The sequence below is a fragment of the Nerophis lumbriciformis genome, linkage group LG08 (genome assembly GCF_033978685.3).
Source record: "Nerophis lumbriciformis linkage group LG08, RoL_Nlum_v2.1, whole genome shotgun sequence".
NCBI classification, from domain to species: Eukaryota; Metazoa; Chordata; class Actinopteri; order Syngnathiformes; family Syngnathidae; genus Nerophis; species Nerophis lumbriciformis.
The window spans coordinates 48,453,270-48,466,680 of record NC_084555.2 but is presented as its reverse complement, the minus strand read 5'-3'; the positions used below and the strand labels follow the sequence as shown (position 1 = coordinate 48,466,680).

General features: G+C 40.5%; 1 protein-coding gene across 1 annotated transcript in view; it reads right to left on the bottom strand.

Annotated features, from left to right (window-relative positions):
* Window positions 1-6,470: 6,470 nt before the first annotated feature.
* LOC133611939 (protein tyrosine phosphatase domain-containing protein 1-like) overlaps window positions 6,471-13,411 on the bottom strand; it is a 38,884-nt gene continuing 31,943 nt past the window's right edge. Inside the window, exons 13-18 of the mRNA XM_072913744.1 lie at window positions 12,475-12,589; window positions 12,206-12,409; window positions 12,035-12,142; window positions 10,100-10,221; window positions 7,087-7,227; window positions 6,471-7,030 (exon numbers count right to left, since the gene is read on the bottom strand). Coding sequence (XP_072769845.1) covers window positions 6,914-7,030; window positions 7,087-7,227; window positions 10,100-10,221; window positions 12,035-12,142; window positions 12,206-12,409; window positions 12,475-12,589 — 807 coding nt within the window. The 3' untranslated portion in view covers window positions 6,471-6,913. The remainder of the gene's footprint in view (window positions 7,031-7,086; window positions 7,228-10,099; window positions 10,222-12,034; window positions 12,143-12,205; window positions 12,410-12,474; window positions 12,590-13,411) is intronic.

Sequence of the window (13,411 nt, the reverse complement as noted above, 5' to 3'; positions counted from 1 at the left end):
CTCCAGATTCTCTGAACCTTTTGATGATATTATGGACCGTAGATGTTGAAATCCCTACATTTCTTGCAATTGCACTCTGAGAAACGTTGTTCTTAAACTGTTCAACAATTTGCTCACGCATTTGTTGACAAAGTGGTCACCCTCGCCCCATCCTTTCTTGTGAAAGACTGAGCATTTTTTTGGGAAGCTGTTTTTATACCCAATCATGGCACCCACCTGTTCCCAATTAGCCTGCACACCTGTGGGATGTTCCAAATAAGTGTTTGATGAGCATTCCTCAACTTTATCAGTACTTATTGCCACCTTTCCCAACTTCTTTGCCACGTGTTGCTGGCATCAAATTCTAAAGTTAATGATTATTTGAAAAAAAAAAAAAATTGTTATCAGTTTGAACATCAAATATGTTGTCTTTGTACAGGGCCGGCCCGTGGCATAGGCCGTATAGGCAAATGCTAAGGGCGCCGTCCATCAGGGGGCGCCACGCCAGTGCCACAAATGTTGGAGAAAAAAATAATAATAATAAAAAGTTGTTACTATTATTTCTAAATACAAAAAATAATCCCACGTTAATTAAAATACAAAGTAAAGCCTATTTAATAGAAATATTATTTGTTACAACATTACGCCTCCCTCCACCCCCCGCACGGTGCGCCCCCTCCCTTCCCGTATCATGACTCTTTTTGGACGTCACCACATCAAAAAATCAACACAAGATGTCAAAACGGCCAAAACTGTCAGGTGCCCAGGGAAGAAAAAAGAGAAACGAAGAGGAGGAGAAACGAGAAAAGACAGAGGTAGCAGGTAGGTAACGTTAGCCTACATGAAATTATTTGTCTGTTACAGAATGTGATAGTAACCTGGCTTTTTAGCATTAAGCTAATGTTACATGATTCGGCAATTGCTAATCAATAAAGAGCGAGTTCTGTTTTAACGTCGGGTTAATATTGTGGAGGGGGCTAAATTGTTATGGAAAATAATAATGTAACGTTAGGTAATTACAGTACTCCCACCTTACATTCCTCAGGGACATTTGTATTAGATCTTTTAAGCAGGTGTTTTTTGTTTACATTGTTATTGCCTTCTGGTTAGCTAATGTTTGCCCTGCAGGTAATAGTCACTTTTCCACCCCTTTATATATTAGGTATAGTTGTAAGTAAAAAAAAAAAGGTCAAAGACAAAGCTATTCGGGTTCTTGTGAGTATATACACTTCACTGCCGATGTGGGGGGGCGCCACCTAAAATCTTGCCTAGGGCGCCAGATTGGTTAGGGCCGGGCCTGTCTTTGTAGCATATTCAACTGAATATGGGTTGAAAAGGATTTGCAAATCATTGTATTCCGTTTATATTTACATCTAATACAATTTCCCAACTCATATGGAAACTGGGGTTTTTATATTTCACCTGTGTCAGTCAGTCAAGGTGTAAGGTAATGATAAAAGTTATATTTCACCTGTGGCAGTGTCAGTCACGGTGCAAGGTAATGATAAAGTTATATTTCACCTGTGGTAGTGTCAGTCACGGTGCAAGGTAATGATAAAGTTATATTTCGCCTGTGGTAGCGTCAATCATGGTGCAAGATAATGATCAAGTTATATTTCACCTGTGGTAGTGTCAGTCACGGTGCAAGGTAATGATAAAGTTATATTTCACCTGTGGTAGCGTCAATCATGATGCAAGATAATGATCAAGTTATATTTCACCTGTGGTAGTGTCAGTCACGGTGCAAGGTAATGATAAAGTTATATTTCACCTGTGGTAGTGTCAGTCACGGTGCAAGGTAATGATAAAGTTATATTTCACCTGTGGTAGTGTCAGTCACGGTGCAAGGTAATGATCAAGTTATATTTCACCTGTGGTAGTGTCAGTCACGGTGCAAGGTAATGATCAAGTTATATTTCACCTGTGGTAGTGTCAGTCACGGTGCAAGGTAATGATAAAGTTATATTTCACCTGTGGTAGTGTCAGTCACGGTGCAAGGTAATGATAAAGTTATATTTCACCTGTGGTAGTGTCAGTCACGGTGCAAGGTAATGATCAAGTTATATTTCACCTGTGGTAGTGTCAGTCACGGTGCAAGGTAATGATAAAGTTATATTTCACCTGTGGTAGCGTCAATCATGATGCAAGATAATGATCAAGTTATATTTCACCTGTGGTAGTGTCAGTCACGGTGCAAGGTAATGATAAAGTTATATTTCACCTGTGGTAGTGTCAGTCACGGTGCAAGGTAATGATAAAGTTATATTTCACCTGTGGTAGTGTCAGTCACGGTGCAAGGTAATGATCAAGTTATATTTCACCTGTGGTAGTGTCAGTCACGGTGCAAGGTAATGATCAAGTTATATTTCACCTGTGGTAGTGTCAGTCACGGTGCAAGGTAATGATAAAGTTATATTTCACCTGTGGTAGTGTCAGTCACGGTGCAAGGTAATGATAAAGTTATATTTCACCTGTGGTAGTGTCAGTCACGGTGCAAGGTAATGATAAAGTTATATTTCACCTGTGGTAGTGTCAGTCACGGTGCAAGGCAAAGACAACAACAAAGATACCAAAGTCACGCTGGCAACTATGAACGACTCATTTTCAAGCATGTGACTAACTAGTAAGTTGACTTTCTTGGCGAAGTTGAACTTGAAGTTTCATTTTAGGCGTCCTGACGCAGGTCATTAGAGCTCCGTCATACGTCATTAGAGCCCCGGTGTGATGATAAGACGTTCGTAGGTGCAGGTCTCGTGTTTAAAACAAGCATTGCACCAAAACACTGCGCTCAGTCAAAAAAGGCTCAGAGTGACGTCATTAGAGCCAATCACGAGGTGCATGTGAAATCCGGCAGAGGGCGCTGTGGTCACTGGACTAACTAGGACGTCTTTGGACTTGTCACATTTGCCTGTCGCTGTACTCTTGGGAGTTTCTGTACGTGTGTTGTCGTGAAGTCAGTTGTTAATATTCTTTACTTAATTACTTAATAATACTTTTGCATGGTTTATGTTTGTATGGTGTATGTTTTTACTTGTATTCTATAAACAGCAGTTGGATGATGTCACTTCCGCTCAATAACTTCCTTTTGTTTGACTTCCGGTATTGGTCTGAAATCGACTCGTACATGTTGCCGTCCTCTGTAATCATCTCTGTCGCCATCCTACACAAAGCGATGCTGTAAGTTGCCTTTAACAAGTTAAGAACATGTCAGACATGTTAAAAAAAGTTAAAGTAATGTCCATATTTTGAATAGAATTGTCGAATTCGATACAACGTGTTCAAGTCATTTCAGGCAGATGAGGGTCTGTCTCCCTCTGCTGGACATTTTGGGACATTACAGTTCCATTGTGTATGTCATAGTAAAACATATATACATATTAGAGATGCGCGGTTTGCGGACACAACCGCGGAGTCCGCGGATTATCCGCGGGTCGGGCAGTTGAAATAAAAAAAATTAGATTTTATCCGCGGGTCGGGTCGGGCGGTTGAAATTTAAAAAAAATTAGATTTTAAATAGATTCAGGCGGGTGGCAGTTAAACCAATTCGGAAATATATATACATAGTTAAATGTTGTTACCCACATACGAAAAACGAGCAGGCACCTGCAGCATATGCCACAACAGAAGAAGAAAAAAAAAAAAGATGGCAACGCCGGCAGCAAACGTGGTACGCGACAAACTAAAAAAGGGAATACTAAAGACCAGGGGAAAAAAAGGCCAGAAATGTTCAGCGTGGACTCGTTTTTATGAGGTTGTAAATCAGGATGATAGTAATGCTGGCTACGTGATTTGCAAGAGCTGCGACGCTGTTTATGTCTACGACAGTCACAAAACCGGGACATCTGACATGGTGCATCACATTTGTGCAAAACCCCGAACCTCCACAAACACCCTGAGCATGAGCAGTTTCGTCCGCCGTGATCCCAGAAGAGTGCCACAGGATGTTAAAACAAGATAGAACGCAGCTGCCTGCAGCAGTTTGAGTGGCGCGAGTGTGCTTGGAGGTGCGCTCGGCGCGGCTCCCAGATGATTGCGCATGGTGTGCGTCTGGGCCGTGACAGCGTGGCACGCATTGAATGTCTCTGCTGCATTGGATCAGTCTCCTTTCTTTCACAGGCAAAAGCTTTATAACCTCACTGATGCCTTGCATCGTCTATATTAGATATATAACAACGGGCGGATGGCGGGCGGGTGCGGTTTTGATTAAATGTTGGTTCGGGTGGATGGCGGATGGTTGACGACTTTTGTGATGTGGTTGCGGATGAAATAATTTCCTATCCGCGCATCTCTAATACATATATATATATATATTTATATATAATAGAAATACTTGACTTTCAGTGAATTCTAGCTATATATATATATATTTATGTTATTATATATATATATATATATATATATATATACATATATATATATATATATATATATATATATATATATAAATACTTGAATTTCAGTGTTCGTTTATTTACACATACACACACATAACACTCCTCTACTCATTGTTGTATTTGAAAGTGCAATGCTTTGCAGCCAGTAGCACAGCCTTTGAAGGAGCATAGGTATGGGCAGCATCTGTGAAATGTAATTTGCAGGAGAGGAGTGAGTTTATGGTTGAATTGTCCATCCTCGTATTATTCTGTCACTCGTCGTCGCCGTGACTGTCTCTTCTTCGTTCTTCTGCTTCGTCTCCTAGTTGTGTGTGTGCAGTTGTGCACTCTCCAAAAGCCGTAGATGTTATTACGTGACTGGGCCGGCACGCTATTTATATGGAGGAAAAGCGGACGTGACGACAGGCTCACCTCACTCAGGTCCGCACGGACCTGGAGGGGGCATGCCTGTTGTCCGGCTGGAAATCAGGAGAAATTCGGGAGAATGGTTGTCCCGGGAGATTTTCAGGAGAGGCACTTAAATTCGGGAGTCTCCCGGAAAATTCAGGAGGGTTGGCAAGTATGGTCTGCAGTCGACCTCCAGGGCCCCAACTCCCCCCTCTGTTGCGAGTTTATGTGTGCATGGCATGGAGGTTTTTTCCCACTCCAGACTAGGCGCCCCTTAGGAGCCCAGTCTAGATTGTATTTTTTTACTCATCATCTTCCCCAGCGTTTTACCTTTTTCCCACCTTTTACGGGGCGCCTCGTGGCGACCCATCAGCGTTCCTGTTCTGTAACCCTGTACACTGTTTGTTTGTCTCATCTTGAACGGGTTTGTGCTGAAAACATAAGTTTTGTTGTACTTGTTGCAATGACAATAAAGACCTATCCTATCTGTCAAAAATATTTGTATTTATTTGTTGTCTCACTCCGTCGTCTTGTTTCCCGTCTATCCCCTCAAACACTGAAAATATGCAAACATTTCCTCCCACATTTTAAATCTTCACATCAACAATGGGATTTGCCTGATACAATTAAATATGAAGACTTCAGTTTATTCAGCATCCAAGTCAACGATACATTATAATACATGAAGAAGTCCTTTTGGGACATATTGACGTTTGTGTACAATCCAAAGGATCATTGAAAAGGCCGACCTGACCTGTATATACGTATACATATATTTATATATATGTATAAACATATATATATATGTATATATAAACATATATGTATATATATTCATACATATATATGTATGCATATACATACATAAATATATATATATATATATATATATATACATACATATATATATACATATTATATTTACATATATATACACATATATACATATTATATATACATACATATACACATATTATATATACATATATACATACATACACACATATATACATATATATATATATACATACATACACATATATACATATATATACATACATACATATATATATACATATACATACATGTATATATGTATATACATACATATATATAATATATATACATACTATATAAACATATATATACACATTATATATACATACATACGCATATATAAATATATATATACATATATATATACATGTATATACACATACATACATACATGTATATATATATACACATACATGTATATACACACACATGTATATATATGCATATACATATGTGTATGTACATACATGTATACATATATATACATATAAATATATATTTATATAGATATATATACATACATACATACATATACATATGTGCATGTACATACATGTATACATATATATATACATGTATATAGATATATATATATGCATATACATATTTGTATGTACATACATATATATATCATATGTGTATGTACATACATGTATACATATAAATATATATTTATATAGATATATATACATACATACATATACATATGTGCATGTACATACATGTATACATATATATATACATGTATATATATTATATATATATATATATATATGCATATACATATTTGTATGTACATACATATATATATCATGTGTGTATGTACATACATGTATACATATATATACACATACATATATATATATACACACACACTTTTTGTATATTTGGCTTTTTAGCTGGAAACGACACAGCCGAGTATTCATGAAAACTATTTGCCGTTGATTTTTTTCCATTGTGAAATAGTCCTAATTTTGTCAGAATTGACAAGATTGTGTGTGTGAGGCTTGACAATCAAAGGACAGCAAATTGAAAACACACTTTCTGTCACTGTTGTACTTCCAGCAAAAAGGAAACAAACATGTCATGACAATTTCACCAGGGCACAAATACATTTAACTGTATGTTCCTTAATTAGAAAATTAATCTCCCCCCCCCCCCCATCAAAAATATTGTACAATAAAAAAAATGTCCCGACACCATTGAGCAAAGTGAAGAGTCACAGTTTGTGAAGGTTCTGGAAGATCGTCCACCAGCCTCCAAACGTCCTGGTGTGCTGGAACTTTGCAAATGTCAGCAGGAGAAGCCCTCTCAGTTCAAAGGAAGGAAAATGACTGCTGATACTTGTCCGCGTCCATAATGGGGCAGATGGTGTACTGCGAATGGCGTAGTCCGAAGGTGAAGGCTGGAGCTTTGGAGTGTACGGTGGTGACCTGGACATGAAAACACCTGTTGGTATCATTCCAAGGACATTGTAGAAACCTCCCACCTTTTCAGGACAGTAGACTCCGGGTGCTGGTGTGGCTGTGGCGTTAATCGGCGCAAACTTGCGGCCCGGCATGCTGTACTGAGGAGACTTGCGCAGGTAGATCTTGGGGTCCACAGCTTCATACGCTGCAGGGCCTGGAGTCTGGTGGATGAGGGCAAAGAATAAGAATCACTACAATAATAATAATAATAAATAATAATAGATTTTATTTGTAAAAAGCACTTTACATTGAGTAAACAACCTCAAAGTACTACAGTGTATTAAAAAAATAAAAATAAAAAGATAATAAAAAATAAATAAAAACTAGTCCTAAGTGTCCCAAGACGTTTGTCAAGTTTTAGAAGTGTCCCAAAACTTTTGTCCAGTGTAAGTGTCCCAATACTTTTGTCCAGTGGTAGTCCTAAGTGTCCCAATACTTTAGTCAACTTTTAGTGCGAAGTGTCCCAATACTTTTGTCCAATTTTAGTCGTAAGTGTCCCAATACTTTTGTCCAGTTTTAGTCCTAAGTGTCCCAATACTTTAGTCAACTTTTAGTGCGAAGTGTCCCAATACTTATGTCAAGTTGTAGTCCTAAATGTCCCAATACTTTTGTCACGTTTTAGCCACAAGTGTCCCAATACTTTTGTCCAGTTTTAGTCCTAAGTGTCCCCATGCTTTTGTCAAGTTGTAGTCCAAAGTGTCCCAATACTTTTGTCAAGTTTAGGCATAAGTGTTCCAATACTTTTATCCGGTGTAAGTGTCCCAATACTTTTGTCCAGTGGTAGTCCTAAGTGTCCCAATACTTTTGTCAGGTTGTAGTCCTAAGTGTCCCAATACGTGTGTCCAGTGTAAGTGTCCCAATAGTTTAATTAAAGCTGCAAGCAGCGATGGACGGGACCGACTTTGAGGGCTCATAAAATCCAAACCGGAGCAGTAATTAAAACTCTTTCAGCAACTTTTAATCAGAAGGGTTCAATTCCTCTCCTGTGCTAATTTGAAGCCGACACGACAAACGCGCTCAGAGGAGATAATGTTTGAAAAAAGGTGACTGTTTTTACACAACTTTTGTTTTGAAGGGGGAATTGCAAACTTCCTGTTGATTTTTGCTGGGGGTTGTCAGTGTATAAAATACAGGTCTCCCCTACTGGGAGTTACAGGCAGTTTTGTCTGTGTTTTCTTCCTAGGGGGCGCTAGAGCGCAATTTTGAGTTTTGGGATTCGGTTTTTTGATTAGATCGCAATTTTCGCCAGTCCTGATGTGTGCGTCTAATTTGGTGAGTTTTGAAGCATGTTAAGGGGGTCAAATTACAGCTCAAAGAGGCGGCGGTATAATAATAAAACGCTAGAAATACAATAGGGTCCTCTGTCCCAAAGGGACTCGGTCCCTAATAAAAACTAGAACAGCCAAATAGCTAAAACTACTATGCATATATCTGAAAAAAAAGAGGCTTTTTTAAAAATAAGGGTTTTTAAGCCTTTTTTAAAAGCATCCACAGTCTGTGGTGCCCTCAGGTGGTCAGGGAGAGCAGAAAGCCCCGGTCTCCCATTGTTCGTAGCTTTGTCCTCAGAGGTTGGAGGAGGTTAGCCTGTCCGGAGTGGAGGATTTGGGGGTGAGTAGTACAATTAGGGATCGCTATCAACCCATTTCTATCCAAACAAATGTCATCAATCACCATTAATGCCCATCCACGGCAAACAGGGTATTTCTTAGTATCTTAAGTAGTGTTATTACTGGAGGACTAGGCTACGCACTGAGATTGCCGGGGGCAAGGATGCTAAAAGCTAAGCTAACCATTATGTTATCTGGAAACAACACCAAGAAATAAGAATAGATTGTATTGACAAGTACTGTATATCAAACGGTGGTATGGGTGCAAAGAGTCAAGTACAGTGTTTTATTTTCCTATATCGAAACACCTTGTTACTGTTCAAACTGTGTGTAATGCTACAAAAAACTAAATACAAAAAAAACCCCTCCACCTTGTTTTTTTTATTAATACTTAGTCCTTCTACACTACTGTATTTTTAATCTTAGTACATGTACTACAGTTGCGATCAAAAGTTTACATACACTTGTAAAGAACATCATGTCATGGCTGTCTTGAGTTTCCAATCATTTCTACAACTCTTATTTTGTTGTGATAGAGTGATTGGAGCACATACTTGTTGGTCACAAAAAACATTCATGAAGTTTGCTTCTAGACCTTCTGGAGGAAAAGTTCTGTGGTCGGATGAAACAAAAATTGAGCTGTTTGGCCACAATACCCAGCAATGTTTGGAGGAGAAAAGGTAAGGCCTTTAATCCCAGGAACACCATTCCTACCGTCAAGCATTCCCACCGTCAAGCATGGGGGTGGTAGTATTATGCTCTGGGCCTGTTTTGCTGCCAATGGCACTGGTGCTTTAAATGGACAAGCTAAAATCATCAGCCCGGAGGTTGGGTCTTGGGCGCAGTTGGGTGTTCCAAAAGGACAATGACCCCAAACACGCGTCAAAAGTGGTAAAGGAATGGCTAAATCAGGCTGAAGGTTTTTAGAATGGCCTTCCCAAAGTCCTGACTTAAACGTGTGGACAATGCTGAAGAAACAAGTCCATGTCAGAAAACCAACACACTTAGCTGAACTGCACCAATTTTGTAGAGGAGTGGTCAAAAATTCAAGCAGAAGCTTGTGGATGGCTACCAAAAGCGCCTTATTGCAGGTAAACTTGCCAAGGACATGTAAGCAAATATTAACATTGCTGTATGTATACTTTTGACTCACATTTTCAGTAGAGCCATAATAAATTCATAAAAGAAGCAAACTTCATGAATGTTTTTTGTGACCAACAAGTATGTGCTCCAATCACTCTATCACAAAAAAAATAAGAGTATGCTTATTCATGGTAAGACAAGTCAAAGCAATAATTCCAGCAAAAAGTTCTCCCCATGTCTGACAAGGGGCTGATGCATCGTCATATTTGTTAGCGCACACATTTTGCAGAAAAGCCAGTTATTTCGTATTTTTCTTCAAAGGTCGTCTGATTTTTGCTCTTACCTTCGTGTAGTCTTCGAAAAAGTTCCCGTTTTTGCTGCGGCCGTAAAGCGAGTGTGCAGGCGCTGCGGCGATATTGACGGTCTTAGGACCGATGACAGGAGGCAGGCTGTTGGATGCTGGGCCTGCAGGGACAAAGAGATGAAGATGGTTAGGTGAAAGAGGTTGAAAGGTACAAAGAGTTGAGGACGGTGAGGTGAAAGAAAAGGAAAGAGGATTAAAGGGATGCTGAGCCTGCGGGGACAAAGAGTTGAAGATGGTTGGGTGAAAGAGGTTGAAAGGTACAAAGAGTTGAAGATGGTTGGGTGAAAGACGATGAAAGGGACAAAGAGTTGAAGATGGTTAGGTGAAAGAGGTTGAAAGGTACAAAGAGTTGAAGATGGTTAGGTGAAAGAGGTTGAAAGGGACAAAGAGTTGAAGATGGTTAGGTGAAAAAGGTTGAAAGGTACAAAGAGTTGAGGACGGTGAGGTGAAAGAAAAGGAAAGAGGATGAAAGGTATGCTGGGCCTGCGGGTACAAAGAGTTGAAGATGGTTGGGTGAAAGAGGTTGAAAGGTACAAAGAGTTGAAGCAGTTGGGTGAAAGACGATGAAAGGGACAAAGAGTTGAAGATGGTTAGGTGAAAGAGGTTGAAAGGTACAAAGAGTTGAAGATGGTTGAGTGAAAGGGGTTGAAAGGTACAAAGAGTTGAAGATGGTTCGGTGAAAGACGATGAAAGGGACAAAGAGTTGAAGATGGTTAGGTGAAAGAGGTTGAAAGGTACAAAGAGTTGAGGACGGTGAGGTGAAAGAAAAAGAGGGTTAAAGGGATGCTGGGCCTGCGGGGACAAAGAGTTGAAGATGGTTGGGTGAAAGAGGTTGAAAGGTACAAAGAGTTGAAGATGGTTGGGTGAAAGACGATGAAAGGGACAAAGAGTTGAAGATGGTTAGGTGAAAGAGGTTGAAAGGTACAAAGAGTTGAGGACGGTGAGGTGAAAGAAAACGAAAAAGGATTAAAGGGATGCTGGGCCTGCGGGGACAAAGAGTTGAAGATGGTTGGGTGAAAGAGGTTGAAAGGTACAAAGAGTTGAAGATGGTTGGGTGAAAGACGATGAAAGGTACAAAGAGTTTAAGATGGTTAGGTGAAAGAGGTTGAAAGGTACAAAGAGTTGAAGATGGTTGGGTGAAAGAGGTTGAAAGGGACAAAGAGTTGAAGATGGTTCGGTGAAAGACGATGAAAGGGACAAAGAGTTGAAGATGGTTAGGTGAAAGAGGTTGAAAGGTACAAAGAGTTGAGGACGGTGAGGTGAAAGAAAAGGAAAGAGGGTTAAAGGGATGCTGGGCCTGCGGGGACAAAGAGTTGAAGATGGTTGGGTGAAAGAGGTTGAAAGGTACAAAGAGTTAAAGATGGTTGGGTGAACGAGGATGAAAGGTACAAAGAGTTGAAGATGGTTCGGTGAAAGACGATGAAAGAGACAAAGAGTTGAAGATGGTTAGGTGAAAGAGGTTGAAATGTACAAAGAGTTGAAGATGGTTGGGTGAAAGAGGATGAAAGGGATGCTGGGTCTGCAGGGACAAAGAGTTGAAGATGGTTAGGTGAAAGAGGATAAAAGGTACAAAGAGTTGAAGATGGTTATGTGAAAGAGGATGAAAGGGACAAAGAGTTGAAGATGGTTAGGTGGAAGAGGTTGAAAGGTACAAAGAGTTGAGGACGGTGAGGTGAAAGAAAGGGAAATAGGATGAAAGGGATGCTGGGCCTGCGGGGACAAAGAGTTGAAGATGGTTGGGTGAAAGAGGATGAAAGGTACAAAGAGTTGAAGATGGTTAGGTGAAAGAGGATGAAAGGTACAAAGAGTTGAAGATGGTTAGGGGAAAGAGGATGAAAAGGATGCTGGGTCTGCAGGGACAAAGAGTTGAGAACGGTGAGGTGAAAGAAAGGGAAAGAGGATGAAAGGATGTACCGGGCGTGGTCTGGTTGCTGAGTATGACTTCTTTCCACCTCCCGGACAAGGTGTAAGAAGGAGAAGAGTTGTAGGTGTACTTGTCTGCATTTTCCAGGTGATAGCGATCTAAAGCAGCAGAAGACAGAGTCATCATTCCAACAACAGCTGACTCCATTGTGTTCTACGTACTGGGGGCAGGGACTTGGAAACGTGCCAAGTCTTTGGGACGGCTGCCAAATGAAAAGGCCCGGGCTCCGTCTCGGCCGTTTTTGGTAATATTTGAGGGGATGAGGTGTTTGGGTCCGGGCGAGATGTCCTGTTTGGCTATGTCATAACTGGCCCGAAAACTGTAACTGGGTGCTTTGTTTTTGGTTGGATCGTGTTTACTGGATCCTGAATGAAGGAGAAACCTGGTCACTGATCCATTGATCATGAAAGGTGAGGAGGCAAACATGTACCTGTCAACGAAGGGAGGGCATACTTTGGGCCCGGGCTGCCATAGCGAGCAGCTATGGGCCCTCGCGGTCTGTGGGGCCTCCATGATCCAACCCAGGGCTCTTCATCAGGCATTATCTTGGAGTATAGACAAATACAGGCCACTAGTCTCAGCAGAAATATCCAGATGCTTTCTTTCTTTTTCCAAGATGGCGCCGCTGTGGTGGCTGCTGCTTGCAAGAGTGTGGTGCTACGTGTTTCTCCCTTGTCTTTCAATCTTGGTTTTTTGCCTTTTGGATCATGTCACTTTGGGGATGGCACTTTTGTGGTCTCTGCGCTGATTTTGGTGAACTTTTGGATCTGCCTTGGGGAGCCATGGCCATGTCTGCATTGGAGACCAGCTGCCACACCGGGAGAGACCGGAGGAAGAGACGGGGCCCCGGAGCTCGCTTTGGGCTTCACTGAGCATGTATCAGACACTTAGGTCTCCTTAGAGCACAGGTGTCAAACTCAAGGCCCGCCACGTCATTTTATTTGGCCCTCGAAAGCCTGAAAATAATATGTATCAATAAAGTACTGCAACTTGTCTTACGAAAGGTATTATTTCTATTCCATGTAATCGCAAATTGTTAATATTGTCTAATTATGCAAAAATATATGATCAAACATTCAAACCATTTTTAAATAGAAATAAATACTAATTAAAGCTGCAAGCAGCGATGGACGGGACCGACTTTGACGGCACATACAATCCAAACCGGAGCAGTAATTATAACTCTTTCGTCAACTTTTAATCAGAAGGGTTCAAACTCTCTCCTGTGTTAGTTTGAAGCCGACACGACAAACGCGCTCAGAGGAGATAAAGTTTGAAAAAAGGTGACCAATTTTTACAAAACTTTTGTTTTGAAGGGGGAATTGCAAACTTCCTGTTGCATCTTTGCTGGGGGTTGTTAATTTATG